Source organism: Corvus kubaryi, unplaced genomic scaffold (assembly GCF_017639235.1).
Source record: "Corvus kubaryi isolate FWS band 111438036 unplaced genomic scaffold, C.kubaryi_AGA036_p1.0 37308, whole genome shotgun sequence".
Classification (NCBI taxonomy): Eukaryota; Metazoa; Chordata; class Aves; order Passeriformes; family Corvidae; genus Corvus; species Corvus kubaryi.
Window position 1 is genome coordinate 5955105 of NW_024581096.1, and position 20960 is coordinate 5976064.

General features: G+C 41.1%; 1 protein-coding gene across 5 annotated transcripts in view; it reads right to left on the reverse strand.

The window, feature by feature from the left end:
• The window catches only part of IL31RA (interleukin 31 receptor A), a 41953-nt gene extending 21775 nt beyond the window's left edge, over positions 1–20178 (reverse strand). Inside the window, exons 1-6 of one of the 5 annotated variants that reach the window (XM_042028331.1) lie at positions 19916–20177; positions 13008–13067; positions 10447–10535; positions 3001–3082; positions 1824–2117; positions 553–673 (exon numbers count right to left, since the gene is read on the reverse strand). In XM_042028331.1, the coding sequence (XP_041884265.1) occupies positions 553–673; positions 1824–2117; positions 3001–3052 (467 nt within the window). In that variant the 5' untranslated portion in view covers positions 3053–3082; positions 10447–10535; positions 13008–13067; positions 19916–20177. The other 4 variants (XM_042028330.1, XM_042028333.1, XM_042028332.1 and 1 more) reach the window with 4 other exon arrangements.
• Positions 20179–20960: the final 782 nt, after the last annotated feature.

Below are 20960 nucleotides of genomic sequence, written 5' to 3' on the forward strand. Positions count from 1 at the left end.
ATCCAAAAGGACAACTCCGGATTCTTTCGCTGAAACCTCATGACTCCCAGGGTCCCTAGGTTAAATGCTACTGGAGTCAAGCAGAATACTGCAGTAAATCAGTGGCTTAATGAATTTTGACAGGGAATTTTTTAAAGCAGATGAGGAAGCAATCTTTTATACTCATTCAAAATGAGGATAGTTCATTATATAGAAAGTTTCTGGGAAACTCACCCATAAAATGCCTCCATTCTTCCATCTGTACATAAGGTCACTCAACTTCCAATTTTATTGGTAATGTTACTTCAAGGGAATCAGCTTTGATATAAATATTTCTCTACTGAATATTGGGTTGAGAATACTCATTTCCTTTATACAGCATACAAAAAAGATATCAGACTGTACTTTATCAGCAATTACCAACCCTGAATTAATCAATATTCACCGAGAAATGCCAAGACTCCAATCTCCGTGATGATTTCAAGTTTTCTTTAAACAGAAGTCAGGATGAGAGAGCAAGAGAGCTGGCTGTCACACCCCAGCAACCCAGTTCCCAGCACCTCTTGTACTTACAGTTTTCGGTAAAGAGTATAGTTTGTTGTAAAACTTGTTTCTCTTCCTGCATTCCAGGTACAGGTAAGGTTATCCTTATAGAAATAAATGCAGGAAATATTTCCTGGCCTGTCTGGACGAACTACAATGACAAAGGTTTAAAAAAAAAAAAATCCAGTACAAGTAAGTAATTTTAACATACACCTGATTTTGTTGGTCAAAAAGCAGATTATGGCAAACTTCATTCAGTGTCAGTCAGCACTTCGTTTTATCATTCTTCACTGCCCTGAGAACTCCTCACAAAACCAAAACGAAAGCCACTCTTTCTTATCCTGAGGAGACAACGAGATTTTCTCCAACCACTTCTCAGAAATACTTTACTAAGTGTGCCTAAAGGCAGTGACTGCACAACCTCAAGAGTGCAGAAGACAAGTTCCTGGGAAACAGATCTACGTGACTAAGTGATCTCAAAGAGATCACTAATTCTGGGCTCTCTTTAACTTATAAGCAAGATAGCACAAAGGAAACAATCTTCTGCAATCTCTATAGTCTTCCTCTATAGTCTGAAGTCATCCATAAAAATGTTACACCCTGAAAGACTTTTTTGTTACAGCTCAATTTCATCACTGGTTAGAAGAAGTCTGAGTAGAAAGGAAGAGAACTGTGCCCAGTGAAATAAACTGGTTGAAAAAGCCCTCTTTTCAAAATAGTATTTTTCTGTCCCATCTAATAGAATTCTCAAAAGATCTTTCTTTTATCAATAAGCTTACAGCACATTAAACTTTGCAGACAAGCAAGACCTTTTGCTGGATTTTTTTCTACAGATGTCTTGCTTTTATTACTTCTTTATTAGAATGGGACCCCCAGGCATACGTTAGTACAATCTGGACTTAATCTGTTCAATAAATTAAAGAATTCATATACATATTTTAACATTCTCCATGAGAGAGTGTAATTATCATTTCTTCAGAAGAGAGGATTAGAGAGGAAATCTCTCTGGAGAAAGCTGAAGTTGGCTAGGCTAGAAAGGAGATATAACCAATGGGACAGACCCAATACCTTTGGAACTCAACAGAAAACTTCAGCTAGGCGAAAGTCAGGGTCAGAGAGGTTACAGACCTGTGTCAGTATAAAATACTGGTAATTTCATGCTTTATTTCAGAAAAAAAAAAAATGCACTTGAATACAGGTGTTTTAAAATGCCGCAACCAAAAGTAGCTGTTTTAAAAGTAAAATTATTACAGTAAATTATTTTAAAGTGTTAAGATTATTTTTTCTGCCTTTCTACTTACAGCCAGACTTAACTTCTGTGTGAGCCAAAAGTTGTTCCTTGTCCAAGTTCATTAAACACTTCACATAAGCTGTGTTGTACGTGAAATTACGGATGGTTACACTAGATACAGTCTCATTCACAATGTTACAGTTTTCTGAAGCAATTAATTCATCATTCAGTTTCCAGATGATGTGGCTTGCATTTCTCTGAGGCAGGTAGCTCTTTCTAAGAACACAGAATAGTTTCAGGGGGGATCCTCTTTCAATTTTAGGAGATGAAGGAAAAATGTCAGCATCTGTGATAGAGTTTTCATCTAGAAACAAAATCAAAGACATCTCATAGACAAATTCCTCTTAAAATACTAGTAGAAAAATGATAAGTTGTTTTGTTGTCTACAGATAATTTAATTAATTTTTTTCATACAGAATTCAAATAAAATACCCAGTTAGTTATTCAAATCAGATACTGCTGTTTGAAAACTCAGTTCACATTAATTACTGTATTACAATAGGTATTACATTAGAGTAATGTTTCAACAAATTCACAGAAATAATGAGGAAGTTTCCATTCAGAAACCTTTTTAATAGCCCTAAATGAAGAAAAGAAAGTCTTGTATTTTAAGCCTGTTTCTATAAAATATTCCTACAGGTAAAAGATATGCATGTAATTTATATGCATTTATCATTACTACTTAAAATATCCAAAAATACATTAAAACAGTAAGACTAAAATTTACAACTAAGCTGCAATATATTTCAATACTTCTTAGAATTTATATTCCCAGACAGAGTGCAGATACAAAACATATGTAAAAGAAGAACACATAAGTGGGCTGAATAAATGAATTGAGCACAAAGTTATCAAACAGTGCAAGAATCATCCATTAGAGTCCTGGAAGGAACAAACTGTTTTTGTTAGGGGGGGTTGGTGCTACTTATTTCTTGAAGCCAAATTTCATTAATTTAAAATTATTAAATAAATAAATTTCATAAATAAATCTGTCAACAAGAAGACATCAAAACTACCATAAATTAATTTTTCTATATATACTGTACACTAAGTCAATCACCTACTAACTTCTACTTTTAAAATATACTTTTCCTGCTTTCAGAACTCCTCAAAATTTCACTTGGAGAATGTTACCTTTCGGAAAAATTTCTTATGGCAAGACAGGTGGTAAAAATCCAGAAGCATACCTGCTACAGAGCTGCAGAGCAGGACAAACATCCAAATCAAACTGTTGAACATTTCCTTCTCAGTAAGTATAGGCAGAAAATGCTGTCATAAAATAAAAATAAAAATAATATATTCAACTAAAGATGCCCTTTTAACACCTTGTTAGCATTTGTGTAAGAGTTAATAATGTTATTCAGCTTTTCTCTCTTGTATTCAAGTGAAGTATTGCTTTGTTTAAATGTTACTTTCCTGAACAATGGAGAAATTTGATGCAGTTTTCCTAAGATAAGTTGCATACATTTCCCATAATCAAGAGAAAGATAAGTGTACCTAAAACTCTGGTAAGGGCAATCCAATTCACACAAGGGTTTTACCTTCCAAAGACCATGTAAATAACTGGCAAGAAATGTATCTCCATTCACTTGACAAGCAGTCTGCCTAGTCTTTCCTAAGCAGATTCATCTAGTGAATTCTTTTGAAAGTTAAGGCTGTTGCAGGAGAAGGAATGATCTGCCTATCTTGTGCATCACCACCTAATAAAGAAATTGTTCAGGAAGCGGACAACAGTGCAGGTTGCCTTTCACCCAAAAGAGGATGAATTCATATTGGTTTTATCCTGGCCAAGTGTACCTGGCAACAGACCTGAGTACACGCCGCAAAAACAAAGGAAAGCACCTCTCTTTGGCTTTCTTTTCGAAGAAAAGAACTGAACTACTGTGCAGCCGAAAAACCTTTAACTCTATTTTAAGAATGGGGAAAGCAAAGCAGAGACTGATTTCTTCCAAAAGGACAGCTGAATCTAGGATTCCACGAGAAAAAATTACAAAAATCGAACACTCTTCTTGCCTCAAGTGCTGCTGTCAGCTCTTACAGAATCACAGAATGTGTTTATGGAAGGGACCCCTACACACCATCTGATCCAAACTCCCTGCTCACACAGGGCCTCCTAGGACCATGTCCAGACAGCTTTTGAAGATCTCCCTTGACAGAGACTCCACAAACTCTCTGGATAGATAACCTGCTCCAGTACTCATTCACTCTCACACCAAGGAAGTATTTCCTGATGTTCAGAGGTAACCTCCTGTGTTTCAGCTTGTACCCACTGCCTCTGGTCCTATCACTGGAGAGATTCTGGCTCTACCCTCTTTGCACCCTCCCCTCAGGTACTGATGAGATCTCCTCTGAGCTTTCTCTTCTCTAGGCTGAATAGTTCCAGCTCCCATATGGCAGATGCTCCAGTACATTAATCATCATTGTGGCTATTCCCTGAACTCTCTCTGGTATGCCCATGTCTCTCTTGACATCAGGAGTCCAGAACTGAACAAAATACTCCAAGTGTCGGCTCAGCAGTGCTGAACAGAGGGGCAGGATCACCTCCCTTGACCTGCTGGTTGCAGTCCTAACACAGCCCAGGAAACCAGCATTCTTTGTCACAGGGGCACATTGCTGGCTCATGTTCTGCCCTCCACCTGGCCAGCTCCCTGTACTGCTGTCTGGGGTTTTACCTCCCCAGACGAAGGATTTGAAAAATTCTAGTTTGACATGCACACCAGAAAGCTTAAATAGCCTAAGATCCCATCCACATCCAGGGGGTGCTCCTCATTCTGTATCCATCCTGTACCCTTTCCTCCTCTTCTAGTGCTTCTCTAGTACTCAACCATACAGTAAGTCACTTCCACTTGCCAAAACAGCAGAAAACTAAGGAAAAAAAAGTATTTGTACTACATTAAGCAACTTGCTACATGATCAGACAGGCACAGGAGTTGGTGAAACAGAGGAGAGAACTGGGGAGTGAGACCTCCATGACTTTTCCCAGACGTGAGCTGTTAATTTGGTTCAGTCCTCCGCCTCCTTTTTCTCCAGAATCAATTAGCAGCTGTTAATTTGACATGCCAGCTGCTAGTTACTACATGCCAGAAACCAGGGTGATTCAGCAGGTTACAGTGCTGCTCAAATCTTATATGCTTGTCAGAACACTGATACGTGACAAAATAGCTCTTTGGCTGTTTACTGAAGAGGTTGTACATGTAAAAGTGATGAAAGAACATGCCTGAGTGAAAATTTAAGTATTTAATTGAAAGATGCCTATAAAAACTCAATTCTGATGACTAAACAAATATGAACAGAACTGTCTTCTTCAGTTGATTAAAAAATTGATTCAGCAAGGCCAGATATCTTGTAGGAAGATGCAATCTCAGTAAGGGTCACATTAAATAAATAAAACTTGTGTAACACAGTTGATGAATAATGTCTCAATACTTCTGATTAAATTACCGCGTTTGGAAGAGCTATGATTTAAAAACTTTAAAGTCAGACGAAAAAATTACCCAAAGTTAACTTTTCCCCCTATTGTATTTAAGACCATTTCTTAATTGCCCTTCTCCCCCATTTCAGGACATGAAACCATTTTCCATTCAGATCCAATTCTAAGATTGTTTTTAACTACACACCTCTGCATACAGTGTAGATGTTACACCAAGAATAAAGAGCATGCCACATCTATAAATGTCAAGACAGCATATCATAGAGTCATTGAATCACAGAATGTTAAGGGTTGGAAGGTATCTTAAATACCATCTAATCCTAACCTCCCTTCCATGTTCAGGGACACCTCCTAGTAGACCAGGTTGCTCAACGCCTTATCCAAACTGGCCTCAAACACTTCCAGGGGTGGGGCATCCACGACTTCCCTGAGCAACTTCTTCCAGTGTCTCACCACCCACACAATAAAGAATTTCCTGCTAGTGTCTAATATAAATTTCCCCTCTTTCAGTATGTACCCATTCCTCCTTACCCTGCCACTCCAGTTCCTGTCAGACAGTCCCTCTCCAGCTTTCCTGTAGGCCCCTTCAGATACTGGAATGTGTCTGTGAGGTCCCCACACAACCTTCTCTTCTCCAGGATGAACAGCCCCAACTTTCTCAGCCTACCCTCACAGGGAGGGTACTCCAGTCCTCTTATCAGCCTCCTGGCCCTCCTCTGGACTTGCTCTAACAACTCCTTGTCATTATGCTGGGGACCCCAGAGCTGGATGCAGTGCTCCAGGTGGGGTCTCGGCAGAGCAGAGGAGCAGAATCATATCCCTTGACCTGCTGGCCACTCTCCTTTGGATGCAGCCCAGGATTCCCTTGGCTTTCTGGGCTGCGAGCACTCACTGCCCGCTCATGGTGCATTTTTCATCAGCCATCACACCCAAGTCCTTCCCCACAGGGCTGCTCTCCACTTCTCTGCCCAGCCTGTTCATGTGTCTGGGATTGCCCCAATGCAGGTGAAGGACCTTGCAGTCAGCCTTGCTGAACTCCATGAGGTTTGCTTGGTGCCACCTCTCAGGCCCGTCCAGGTCCCTGTGGATGCCATCCCTTCCCTCCAGTATGTGTCAACTGCCCCACACAGCTCAGTGTCATCAGCAAACTTGCTGAGGATGCCCTCAATCCCACCATCCATGTCACTGACAGAGGTGTGGAACTGCATCAGCCCCAGGACCAACCCCTGAGGGACATCACTCATCCCTGGTCTCTGTAGACAATGAGCTGTTGATCACAACTTTGTATGTGTTGCCATCCAGCCAGTTCTTTATCCAAAGCGGTCCATCCATCAAATCCACGTCTCTCCAATACAGAGACAAGGATGGCAAGTGGGACGATGTCAAATTCTTTGCGTAAATCCAGGTAGACAAGGGGAGTTATGTTGCTACCTGTTCTGAGCTTCCCCTCCCCCTCCCAAAGACACTTGCTCTGAACATGTGCTCTGGACCCCTTTGTTCCAAGCATAGGCAAAACCAAATGTAACTCAGACTCTTCAGCAGTGTCTCACTGGCCGGTCACCCCCGGTCCGCCCCCAGTCCTCCCCTTTCCCCTTCTCCGGATACAAGAGACGATCGAGGGAGGCCCCGCCCTCTCTTGGCTCTGCTATGTTTTCTGCGAACATCTTGTCGTCTGTTTCTTTTGAAAGCTCCTAACTGCGGGAAATTGAGCGAGCAGGGAGCTGTATTTCTCCCTCTTTGCTTCTGCTGGTGGTATTTGCTTTGCAGCTGATACAGGTACCGATTTTAGAGCTACTAAAGTGCCAGATTGCCCGTGCTACCTCTCTGGGTTGCTCAACGCTTTCTGAGGCATTGAAATACAAGTGCTAGCCGGTAAAAGCTGAAAATATACCTTCCTCAGAGTTACTCTGCCCTTGTCCACCAAAGCTGTAGCCCCATCATAGAAGACCACCAAATTTGTCAGGCATGGTCTGCCCTCAGTAAAGCTACGTTGGTTGTCCCAATCACCTCTTTGTTTTCTACGCGCCTTAGCATAGTTTCCAGGGGAATCTGCTCCATGATCTTTCTTGGCACAGAGGAGAGACTGACTGGTCTGTAGCTCCTCAGGGCTTCTGCAGTCCCCTTTTTTTAAATGGGGGTTATAGGTTGCTTTTTTCAGTCATCAGGGACTTTATTTGACTGGTACAATTTTTCAAAAATTATGTATAATGGCTTAGCAGCTTCTTCTGCCACCTCCCTCAGGACCTACAGACGAATCTTATTGGATCCCATGGACTTACAACCATTCAGGTTCCTTAGATGGTCTCAGACCTGATCCTTTCCTACAGTGGGTTTAGGGTCTTCATTCTCCCAACCCTGCATTAGCCTTTCTCAGCTTGATTGAAATGGCTGGAACACTTGCTGTCAAAGACAGAGGCACAGAGGTTGTTGAGAACCTCTGCCTTCTCTTTTCCCAGGGTATCCATGTCTCCCATTTGCTTTTGAAGAGGGCCCACATTATCCCTAACCTTCGTCTTCCTTGCAACATAGCCATGGAATCAAGGTGCACAGTGCCAAGTAGAGGGGGACAATCCCTACCCTGGTCCTGCTGGCCACACTATTGCTGATCCAGGCCAGGATGCCCTTGGCCTTCTTGGCCACCTGGGCACACCCTGGCTCATGTTCAGCTGCTGTCACCAGCACCCCCAGGTCCTCTCCAGCCCCTCTGTCCCAGCCTGTGCCGCTGCCTGGGGTTCTTGTAACCCAGCACTTGGCCTTGTTGAACCTCACACCACTGGCCTCAGCCCATCGATCCAGCCTGTCCAGATCTGTCTGCAGACCCTTTCTGCCCTCCAGCAGATCAACTCCTGCCCAACCACGTTTCATCTGCAAACTGACTGAGGGTGCACTTGAACCCCTTGTGAGGATCAGTAATAAAGATACTGAACAGGACTGGGCCCCATAGTGGGCCCAGGAGAACCTCATTAGCAACCAGCTGTCAACTGAATGTGGCACCACTCAGCACCATTCTTCGTTCCAGTCATCTTCAAGAACTTTTAACATCTTTGCTGGAATGTGACAGGAAATTCTTTACTACCAAGTCTGACACTCATCTAACAACTATGAAGGAGGAAAGAAGCTGAACTCTCCTTTTATTTAGTCTTTACTATCCATTGCTATAGCTCTCCCATGATAGCTGCCATATGGAGAGACAGACCTCACCCTATACACAGTCAGCAAATGCTGAAAGCCTCCACTCTGGCCCACTGGGCCACCTAACTGTGATGTTCTGCAAAATGCACCAGGAAAAGCAATAACCATCAATTTTAAGAACCCCAAGATTCAAATACATCAGCATTTACACAAATCCTAGAGGGAAAAAGGACATTTCAGGCAAATGATTCAAACATGTACTTCAGCATCCTTTTTAGGTAACAGGGTGCATCAGATTCATGATAGGTCAGGATTGCACCAAAGGCAAGTACCAGTGAGCATCAGAAGAGGAAAATGGAGGGGTTTCTACGTTGGTTGGAGAAGACAATGACACAAACATAATGGAAGAAGCAGTGAATTTGAGGGACACCTAATGGGTTTTCTTAACTCCTTAACCCCTATGACTTAAGCACCGACAAGCCCATCCACGGGAAAAATGACAGACACTGTGACGAAAGATCCTGGGCACACTGATTTCACAATCCACAGTCTTTCACTGAGCTAAAAATAGTCAATTGAACCTCAGACCAGGATGAACAGGATTTAAAACATTTACCTTTAACTAGAACTTGATTTAAACAGGTGTTAGGTGCACTTTCATTTGGAAAAGAAATCTATATGTATTTTAAAAACTTAGTCTACTAACTAATAATCTATTAACTAATAACCTGCTAACACCACTTAAAGGAAATAAAATCAAACAATACATATCTATTGAGAAAACCACTACGCTTACAGACATATCTGAAGGAGCCACATGATGACGCTGTCAAAACGCTGTATCATATACATATGTATATGTTTCTGTATGGTGACCACAGAAACTTGTTCTAAAAACATCATCACGTCAAAAAAACCCCAAAACATCATCACACAAACAACTTGTGAATTTAAAAACTTCAAATCAACTGGAAACGAAAAAAGCAGAAAAGTAATTTTTCCTCTTTCAGTCTCTCAATAGAGAATGTAGGCACAAAAGGATGAGGTATTTTTGTTCTAAAATCCTGAAGGACATCGTGACCAGGAAAAGTCGGGTCTGCCAATAACTGCTGATAACAGTTATTTTGCTTAGTATACCCTGCAGTTCAGATGCAAAACATTATGTTTTGATAAACCCCCTTTGTTTTCTTATAAAGCAGAACATGGAATATTCATTCATTATAATATAAAATGCTGTTACATTGGAATTTAAATCAAATTTCTAACTATACAAGCTTGATATTAATAGGGAAAAATAGAATATGACTCATTATTTTCCAAACAAGCATAACAAACAAGTCTCTATATAATTCTTAATGTATAAAATGCTCAGACAGATAAAAAAAAGCTGCAAAACAGATTTTTTTTTTTTTTACTAATTAATATATTGTACCTCATAAAAGAAACATAATTTTTATGGAAAAATTTTAAAGTTAGAAACAAAACAAGATTCACTTGTTTTATCTTTACATACGGGTCATTTCTTTTATTATAACTACATGATTGTATCCAATTTGATAATACTCACTAGAGGAAAGGTCAGGCCATCAGTATCACTATAACTAAATGTTGGTTATATTACCAGACAGAATGTTGCTTTCAGAGCAGGCCATTACCTGTTCTTTTTTCACTGAGAAAGAAAAAACAGACAAGCTATGGTTTAAAGAAGGTTAACATACAGATCTGGTCTTGGAGCAAGCCTCCTTCTTAGGCTGATTGTCTGAGTGACTACACAGTCTATTTGAACTGCAAGGGTCTACTTTGAGAGATGATTTTGCATCAGACATTTTCAGTAAATAAGATGTTATTAGACAATGGTTGCCTTCATGCCCCTTCGTGTTGGTGGAGAACAAGTTGTCTCTCATGTGGCAAGCAACTAGGTGAGCAAAATGGACAGCCAGGGTAGCAGGATCCATGCACTGAACTCCAAAGAAATGTAGAGCTCTCACTGAAAAGAGGGTAGCCAGATCAAAATCTTTTACATTTGTCAGATTTGGGTGGTTTCAATCTAAAGTTTATACAGAATACACACCTGTCATAAAATCAGAAGGAAGATTCTCTCTACTGCTTCAGAGCATTAGCTCACCTTCTCCAGTCTTGTCTCTCAACCTCAGACTGGACCTAGATGTAAAACACACACCTACTTTTATAATGCCAACAAAATATGTTTAGGAAGAAAGCAAATAAAAACTTTCCTGGACTGTTATGGAATCAGCTACAGCCCCAAAATGTATAATATAGTTATAATCCTTGTACTGCTGCAGTGCTGCAAGTAGAACAACACAGAACACAGTGCAGGTAACACCATGCTCCCGCAAACACGAGAAGGAAAGAGAACAAAATGAGCACAAAACTTCACTTTCATACTTTCTTCACACTCAAAAAAGATGACCATGACCCTGAAACTTACCTGTACATGTAACACAACATTCTGAAGAAGACATTTAATTGTGTATTCTAGAAAACATTATAAGCTCAGACTCACTGCAGCATCATAACCCTGCTGCTTCAAATCAAATAGTAAAGGTTATCTATCCTGCTATTCTTTACTATCTATGCTGTTACCTTTACTAACAATACTTTTGTATCTTAGCCAAAATTGCAAGGCAAAACACAGCACAGTAGTGAGAAATCAGGCTCCATGGGACCTACTAAACACAGTTATGTTTTGACATCTCTTAGTATGGCATTTTTGAACTGAAAATGCCCTCTACAAGCACCAAATCATGCAAAAATTCCCCAGGTTTAAATGATTATTATAGAAAAAAATCAAAATTTTTAATCTTCAACACTACAATCTCTGTGATACAAACCCAAAGCTTTTTTCTCCCTTTTTATCCCTTTTGAGACCTGTTTTGTTATAGATTAGCCTCCGACAGAAAAATCTGAACTGACCACTCCGTTCTTTTGCCTAACACACAAAGCTTCCTTCAAGCATGAAAACATTCTCTTGCCCAATCAGTGTCTTAATTCACAGAGAGTCTAGAAGTTGGATTTCAACTATTTTAGACAATCATAAAATCATTTTGGTTCAAGAAGACCATCAAGTGCAACCATTAACCCAGCAATGCCATGTCCACCGCTAACCCATGTTCCCAAGTGTCACATCTACGTGCCTTTTAAATACCCACAGGGACAGTGACTCCACCAATTCCCCAGGCAGCCTGTTCCAGTGCTTGAGAACCTTTTCCGATAAGAAAGTTTTCCTAATATCCAATCTAACCTTCCCTGGTGCAACTTGTGGCAATTTCCTCATCCGTTGCTTATAACTTTGGAGAAGAGACTAACCCTCATCTCACCACAACCTTTCAGGCAGGTGTAGAGACTGATAAGGTCTCTCCTGAGCCTCCTTTTCTCCAGGATAAACACCCCAAGCTCCTTCAGCTGCTCCTCACAGAACTTGTGCTCCAGACCCTCCACTTCCGAAAGACAAATCATACAGTCCATTACAGGTGAGAAGACAACTGACACTTCCCAATTTAAGCATGAGTACATGAACATGATACTCGTGATATATATATACACAAACCCATTACGAAAATATTTTTTCCTCAGAAGGCAGAAATGGCAAACATTGAAGAAACCTGGGCCCAGTTCATTAAAATATGATACATCACTTCGAGAAAATGTGAATGAATACAAATTAAGCAGAGAGCAATTTAGTAAGAGCTTTTACTTCCTTTGATGATTGCATACATTGCAAACATTTTGAGAACACATAATGAGAACATTACACACACAAGGAAAACCACTGCCAAGCATCTGTACTGCATTCTTTAGAAAATGAGATTAATGCAATGAGCTAAACAGAAAGTTTCAATTCTTTCTGTCTCATGGACTTGAAAGAAAGAAACCAAACGGAGCTTTTTGGCCCGAAGACACCCAGAAGCATATCCTGCCCGAAGTCTGGGACAAACGCTTGGAGAAATGCAAACGCAAGCAAACTTCACTGCTAGAGATCCACGCGTGTAACAGTGCGGGGAAGAGTTTCACACTCCCCCACACTTCATATAAACGAAAATGAGCACAGGGACCTTTGCTGAAAACATCTTTTCTACTCACCTCAGCTGCAGAACGGGCGTTTGGTTTAACAGGGGCCTCTGCCTCCCCACGACGGCGAAGAGACGGACAAAATAGGAAGTCGCCCGGCTGAGCAGAAGTAACGCTTTTTCCCGTAATTCTGAAGGCCAGCAATTCCCACCCCCGCCGCTGGGACGAGCGGTGTCGGACTCGGATGGCCCCAGCTGCCCCGCACGGCGCCGGCCGCTGGCGGGCGGCTGCTCGGCCCTGCCCGGAGCCCCGACAGGCGCCCGCCCCCGGAGCCGCCCCCTGACCGCCCCCCGCCCGTCCCTGCGGCCACCCCACTTCCCGGGACGGGGCGGAGCGGGGACACAGCCCTGCCGCCACACAGGCTGAGGGCCCGCCCGCACCAGCTTCGCCGCTCTTCCAAAGGGCGGTAATCAGCCGGCCGTGCGGGGGTGTACGCAGCGACGTTTGGATGCAGATGAAACAAGTCAAGAGTGTCTTCAAATCGCATTAGCACACGCAGCGGAACAAGCATATGGGTAACAGCAACAACAGAGGAGCACTCACCGGTAAGCACGTCATGCATCATTTAGGGCACAGGCAAGGGAGTAATTCAAGTGGTGATCCCTTTTAAAACAAACAAATGTTTTCCACTTAATGGCTTGGAAGAAGACTGCAGCCCATAAGCAACATAAAAAGGAATAATGGGACTGAAAATCAGAAGGAACGTTGCAATTAAGATGCCGTGAAATTAGTAAATGGAAATACAAAGTCCCTAGTAGTGTGGCTCCTATTAAGCACTGACAGTCCTTGCTAAGCAGACAGTCTCCACGAACAGATACTGAATTTTAATAATACAATCAGTACATCAAGAAGTCTTGGCCCCAATTCAGGAAGAGATCCATTACAGACAACAAATAGTTTATCCTGCACTAGTGTCACATGCAACAGAAGCTGCAGATTGACTCATTTCAACTTCCATGACTTGTGCAGCAGATGTAAACTGTAACCTAAATGCTCTTTGGTATAGCAGACTTTTTTTTCTTTAGTAAGAATAAAAGTAAGAGCAGGACCAGACCCATAATTATGTTTAATTATTGAACTTCTATTCTAGACTTGGTCTGATTAACTGCCCATTCTCACAGATTAATACACTGTTTTTACTGATACACTGAAAGTTGACTGCTCAATCTTTCAAAATGATGAAAAGTTGCACCAGACCTAACAGACTAGTTAAACATTTGTTTAACTTTTAAAAACCTTGAGTCATCCCTCTGCCTGCCTCAGGGCTACATAACGTGCTTAAATTAAAGCTTGCACAATCTTAAATGTGTGCACTGGGCAGTAGCACTTAGGAGATTCCAGGATGCAGAAGGCACTTAAAGATAGCATCAGTAACTGTTTCAGCTACTACCATTTGTAACAACTTAATAGTAAAGAGAAAAACATCTTACAAAAGTGATGTCATTTACCAAAGTCATTTGCCACAGAAGACAGGAAACTTTTAGAGTACAATAGAAACCATGCCAAAAAATGTGTCCCATATCCACACTTAGAGACACTTTTATCCACTTTGCACACAAATGCTCTAGAAGAACTAACTCTTCTGCCCTGAGGGTGGGAGCAAAGAGAAGTTACTGTTCCTGAAACACGAGTGCCTTCCACAGAAAAGACTCAACTGTTTTCATTGCTGATTCCTCTCTACGTATTGTTTGGGCTGGTGATTCAGGGGTAACTGCTCCAGGGATTGCCTGATCCCAGATGGTACCCCTTCTTAAAGGGAAGCATTTCCACTGCCTCTGTTGGCAGGGTGAGACAGAAGACTGCATAACTACTGCTACAAATCTGACCCTTACTGCAAATCCATTTGTTATCTGTAGAAGTTCAGTTTCAAAAAATATTTATCTTCTGTATTATGTATGGCCACATCATATAAAGTTACTGACCACTGTATAATTACAGTGAGCCTGTATTAACACTGGCACAGAATAGAGAATTTTGTAGTTCGGTGGAAAAATTAAGTGCATTTTCATTGACCAGTCTGCAAACTGACCTTGCAGCATTTAATTGTGCAGTCTTAGCAAAAGCAGGTTTGATGGAAAACATATACTGAATTTTACCTCAGGAAGTTGCAGAGTTGGTTTTAACCGAGAAACTCATTAGGCTGATTTCTACCTATGCCAATAACTCAAACCAGTTCATTCCTCTAAATGTAAGGAGGACGGCATGGGAACAGACTTTCATTGACTTACGCCATTGCAAAACACAAACAAAACCCATGAGTGTCCTTCTATTCCCTACTGTTTTCATTTGTGGGGAAGAACAATCCAGTGAAACTAGTCTGATTTTCACTTCAATTTCTGAGTATGTATAACTCCATTTTTCAGTGAGTAGCTTGTCATTAGAAGTCTACTAGTATCAACCTCCATGCAAGACTGCATTTAACAAGTAAAAAAATTAACGATGCCATTCTTAAATTTTATTTTAGAGTAACATAAAAATTCAACAACAGCAGTACCCTCAAAACCATGCTCTTAAATTACTGGTTTATGACTACAGCCTTCATTTAAATGCTGTTGACTACAGTTTATGACTACAGCCTTCATTGTCCAAGCTTATGACTAATGTATCACTGAATAAGCAACAACAATGGGTGTGACAACAAACTCTGAAGGGGAAGGAAGTACCTAAGACTTGTAAATGCTCACTGGTCAAAAGGAACGACGAGTCAAAGGGTCCACAATCAATCAGAAAGTTTTATTAGTAAATTACACACTTGGCATGGAAACCGGTGTTTGTTCCTGACCTACTTACTATATAAGCACACAGCTGTGGGTTTTTGATAAAAGGGATAGGGGGAGAGAGAAAGGACCACCACAATTCACTGCGTGCCTGAAGTCAGCTTCCCTACAATGGGCAACACCTGTATGACACTAATTTGACATAGGTTTAGAGGCAGACTCTACAAACTGCTCAAATCTAACAAAAGGCGTAAGAAATGTACGAATTACTGTTTTGCAGTGTGCATCCACCAATGTTTGATACACACTGAAAGGTTTTAATGCCTAAGTGCAATTATTTGTGCATCTTCTTAATCTGTGCTCCACAGAAGATTCACTCCTCAAGAAAAGAATCAGGTGTTTTGCTAAGAAAGCCACAAAGCCATTATCAATTTCAGAATAGAGAATTATGCAATACCTCCATCCCATCACATCTTCCTTCACAGCATTGCAACATCAAAACAGCTGTAATTGCCATCTGTTAAAGGCCAGATAATGTTAATCTGCTGGCAAAGAAGGGATGTTTTATCCCCAGAGTAATGTCTTAGAGGTTTATTACAGATTTTTTTTTTTACATGTTTTCATCCTATGGTAATTTAAGATTCCCAAGCCTTTTACTACAATTGCAAAAGCAGAGAAACCTAATCAAACCCATTTGTACAAGGAGGCTAAAGGAATTACTGAAAATCCCATGTAATAATAGCAGGACTACAAGGCACCATTTCTTGTAATTTTCCACCCCAAGACCACAGTGAGCAGACTCTTTATGACAACTACAACCAGGACGAGTTACTCCTGGCAGAGAATCACTATGAAGGGAGAGCTGCAGCAGTTTGCAGTAACCACCTGCAATGAACCAAGTTTCTCACATACACTTTAACAAAGAACAGCTTATCATACAAATACTCTTCTCTTACACCTACCACTACCTACTAAACCATATCACAAAATGCCATGTTGACTCATTTTTTGAACAATCCCAGGGATTGCAACTCCACCACCAACCTGGGGAGCCAGACCCACTGCTTAACGACTCTCTTCATAAGTTTTTCCTAATATCCAATATAAACCTCCCCTGATGCAACCTGAGGCCATTTCCACTTGTCATAGTGATGCCTTTTCCTGGTCTTAAAATCAAGAGGCATACACGGTTAAGGGGAAAAGGGATTTCACCTTGGTATTTATTTTAAGGATCCTTAGGTGCACACGTCCAGGTCATAGGCATTGAAATGCACCCCGCCGAGTCTATCCCTGAAGATCGGGTATAACATTATAGGTTTTAATAATTAGCATATCTAAGATTCCCCAATGAGAGGCTCAAGTGAGCCCCCCTCCCCAAAGAACCTTCCCCTGGATGGTTCTATCTTGGTTTACAGAATGTGTTCTGGAGAGGACCTTGGGGTCTGGGGCACACTGATCCTTAGCTATGAAGCTTCTAAAATGTTTAGTCTCTTAGCTTAACAAACAAGTTCAAGAATGTAAGGAAAAACCACTAGGAATACAGAAGTGGTAAAAAGGTATAACGGGTATAAAAGAAAAGACAAAAAATCTTCATGGCATCAATAGAACCACAGAATCATTAAGGTTGGAAAAGACCTCCAAGATCATTGAGTCCAATCTTTGATTGAACACCACCCTGTCAACTAAACCACAGCACTAAGGGCCAAGTCCAGGTGTTTTCTGAAATCTTTCAAGCATGGTGATTCCATCATCTCCCTGGACAGCCCATTCCAATGCCTGATCACTCCTTCTGTGAAGAACTTCTCCCTGGATACCCCACCTGGATGTCCCCTGGTGCAGCTTAAGGCCATTTCCTCTCATCCTGTCACTCACTGGCTGCCTGGGAGAAGAGACTGACCTCTAACTGGATACAACCTCCTTCTAGGTCACTCTGAGCCTCCTTATCTCCAGCTCCCTCAACCACTCTTCACAGGACTTGTGCTCCAGACCCCTCCCCAGCTCTGTTGACCTCTGGACTCCCTCCAGCACCTCAGTGTCTTTCTTGCAGTGAGGGGCCCAGAACTGGACACAGCACTCGAGGTGTGGCCTCACCAGTGCCCAGTACAGGGGGCAATCCCTGCCCTGGCCCTGCTGGCCACACTATTGCTGATCCAGGCCAGGATGCCCTTGGCCTTCTTGGCTACCTGGGCAGACCCTGGCTCATGTTCAGCTGCTGTCACCAGCACCCCCACATCCTTTTCCTGCCACTCTTCCCCCAGCCTGTGGCACTGCCTGTGATTGTTGTGACCCAAGGGAAGGACCCGGCACTTAGACTTGATGAAACTCACACCACAGGGCTCAACCCATCAATCTAGCCTGTCCAGATCCATCTGCAGAGCCTTCCTGCCCTTCAGCAGATCAACATTCCTATACAATTTGGTTTCACCTGTGAACTGACTGAGGGTGCACTCAATTCCCTCATCCAGATCATTGATAAAGATATTTAACAGAAGTGCTCCCACTACTGAGCCATGGGGAACCCCACCCATGCCCAGCCACCAGCTGGATATAACTGCACTCATCAACACTCTCAAGGCCTGGACATCCTGGCAGTTTTTACCAAGTGAACAATGCACCTGTCCAAGCCATGGGCTGTCAGCTTTTCCATGAGAATGCTATGGGAAACTGTATCAAAGGCTTTAATAAAGTCCAGGTAGATGACACCAAGTACTCTGTGAAACTGTTCAGAGCGGAAAACATTTAAGAGGTAAAACACTTCACTAACAAGTCTCTAACCTGCAAATCTGAGGTAAATCTTGGTGACTGAAGAACACAGTCATTGTGTTCAACTGGTTTTTATAAAATGAAACATCTGTGGCTTGAAGAGGAGTTACAGCATGACCAACCTGAATTTGAGACAGTGCAGGTACTGGCTAAGGCAACACATTTCTGGAATAGGACCAACAGGTTAGGAAATGTCTCAGAAATTCCTGTAAAGGATTCATAGAATGATGTGAGCTCCTCTCTTTCCTACCTGGCCACCCACAATTTTACCTTCCAAGGAGTCAAGTCTTCACTTCGTAAGGCTGGCCGTTTTTGTTGCTGTGGGCTGAGGTCAGGTTTTTCCTCATCACGTCAGATGTCTCATGAAGGGTACATCACCATTTAGTCAAGACTAACATGCTACCAGTCATCTACACCTTCTAATAAATCACTGCTTTATATTCTTAAATTGTATATATTGCACTTGCAGTCTACATGCACAAAAATTCCTGAAGTGGTTCACAGAGGGTGGATTACATATTCACCAGTCTAGGCAGTAAATGTGAATAAAGTACATTAATTTCTAGAAGTGATCGCTAAATGAACTGATCAACTACTACAAAGAATTTTACATTGCAAGCTCAGAAATTAATCTGTTCCGGTGAAGAACGTTCCTTTGCTTAGTACATTTGTGTATGCTGCATATGACCTTACAATACAGAATTTCTTAAGGAAACATAGGTCTTTAATATACTTTGACTGGCATGTTTAGACCAGGAAGCCCATGAAATACTGCTGTAGGGAGTTTCAGCTGATACATGATAATGATCCTAAAGGAAGAAACCCAGCATTTTTAAGCAGTGGGAATGGAAAGGCAGAGTTGATGAAGACAAAAGAATTATTGAGGAAGAATTACTGAGAAGTCATCTGCCTGTTTTCATCTCCCTGCTACTAGTGGTAAAGGGAAAGGCACTAAGAGGCCAAAGTTGAGTCAACTTCTTCCAGTACAAACCTCATTCATCTTTGCAGAACAAAAAGTCTTTGTAAACAACCATCCCACCTCGTATGACCATGCATATTTCATTTTAAAGAGTGGAGGATGAGCAAAGAACAGCATTCTTTAAAGCTGGGAGATACTAAAGGATTGGGTATTGAAAACTGGTTTAGCTGACTTGGCTACAGAAGGAGGGAAAAGACAACAGTGCAAGGAAATCCTGCCTGACAGTACTGCACTGCAGGAAGAATGACAAGAATGACAAGCTCAGGTAACACTAAAATTAGCTGACTACAGCCACTGTCCATAGTTTTCCAAGACAGTATCAGCAGGCAACATGTAAATTTGCAGTGAGAAAACATTATTCCTACTTACATATGGTATCAGGCTCTGAAAGGTAAATCAGATTTATACAGAAACATAAAGAAGACATTTTCAGCAGTTTGGCTCCCAAATAATTTGTCTAGTCAACTCTGAACAAAGTGCTGATTCTCCACTCCTGAATACAAAGTAGTTCCTCTAAATGTCCTTTCTCACTATTTTTTCTGCTTAATAAAAAGAAGTAAAAGCCAAACTCATTACATTTAGAAGTGCCAACAACTGTACCATAGTTACTTTGAAGGAAATAAACAGCATAAAATAAAAAATATTTAATATTTACATTTCAAGCACTACTGAACTACAGTCTAGAATTAGTTCTACTGGATTTCAATATTTTCCTTAAGCTGTCTAGAAGAAATACAAGTACCAGATAAATCTGAAGAGATTGTGTTTAAATGTAAGATTCCCACGTCCTTGGTCCACACTCCATAATCAAACAATTGCATCTACTGTTGCTTATTAGTTAATGGAGTTAAGACATGGAAACAGTGATACCATAAAACATTCAGGCAACTGAGGGTTTTTAAGAAATGTTATTGCCAAAGACTGACACTAACCACACACAATAGTAGTCACGCAAAAAAATAAAATCAGCAACGACAGAATAGTATTTTTACCTTTCACAGTTTCTGAAGCACAGGACATGTACAGACACCCGCATCTGACCAAGACCCATCCATTTATGGTGTCACTGAAGATAAAGTTGTGACAGATGTTAAATATTCCCTTCTTGTGTCACCAGGGAATTTCCTGGAACTGCTGGACAACACCTTCAAACTACTAATCTTGGCTAACAGAAAAAAAACCCTAAAAAAACAGAACAACCCTTATTACCTAACATTGAAGCTTTACACTTTGTCTTGAAGAGGAATACAGATTTTGCATAAAGCCAGCTAACACACTGAAAATACTCAGCAAGCTTGCTTTTTGTTCCCAGCCCTTTAACTGAGGTCAATGAAGAGAGACTGGTCTGTTCTTTGGCATTTTTAAAGCTAATCTGTAGGAGAATGCAAACTCCGATAAGTATTATCAACAAAGAGATGTTTTCGGAATAGACCGTTTATGTCTTCAGCAGACTATAGTCTGCTTTCCTATCTGCCAAAACACTCTGGAGGATTTTAATCAACCTGGTATTAGTTTTGCAGACATTCCATTTTCTTTCAGTTTTTCAGAACTCATTTACAGTCCTTCAATTCTTACAGCCATAATTTCTGAGCTGAGATGCAGCTCTTAATCAGAGAAGTTAAGCATACTGTGAAAACTTTGCTTTATTCAGGTACTACCTGAAGATTCCTTAAAACTTGTCCATAGCACATGAACAGCTCCACATCAAATGCTCTAAATTACTAATTTCTATTTTCCTTTAGTGACAAGAATTGGACATAATGTGTGCTCAAACTGGCATTAAAAGAAAACACATGCTGTCAATGCTATTTTATACATAGCATAAAAATTGAATTTAACTTGAAAAAATTCCATGTTCATTGAAAGGTTTGATGTCATTTCTCAACACTAGTCTGTCAAAAACCTTCAACTTAATCTTGAATTAAAGTTCCAATACAAATAGCAATCTTTACAAAAACATGGAGGTAAAAGATGGGGGAAAAATACTCAATGACCCGAGTTTAGCACAAACTACAGGTAGCAGAATCACCTAAAAGG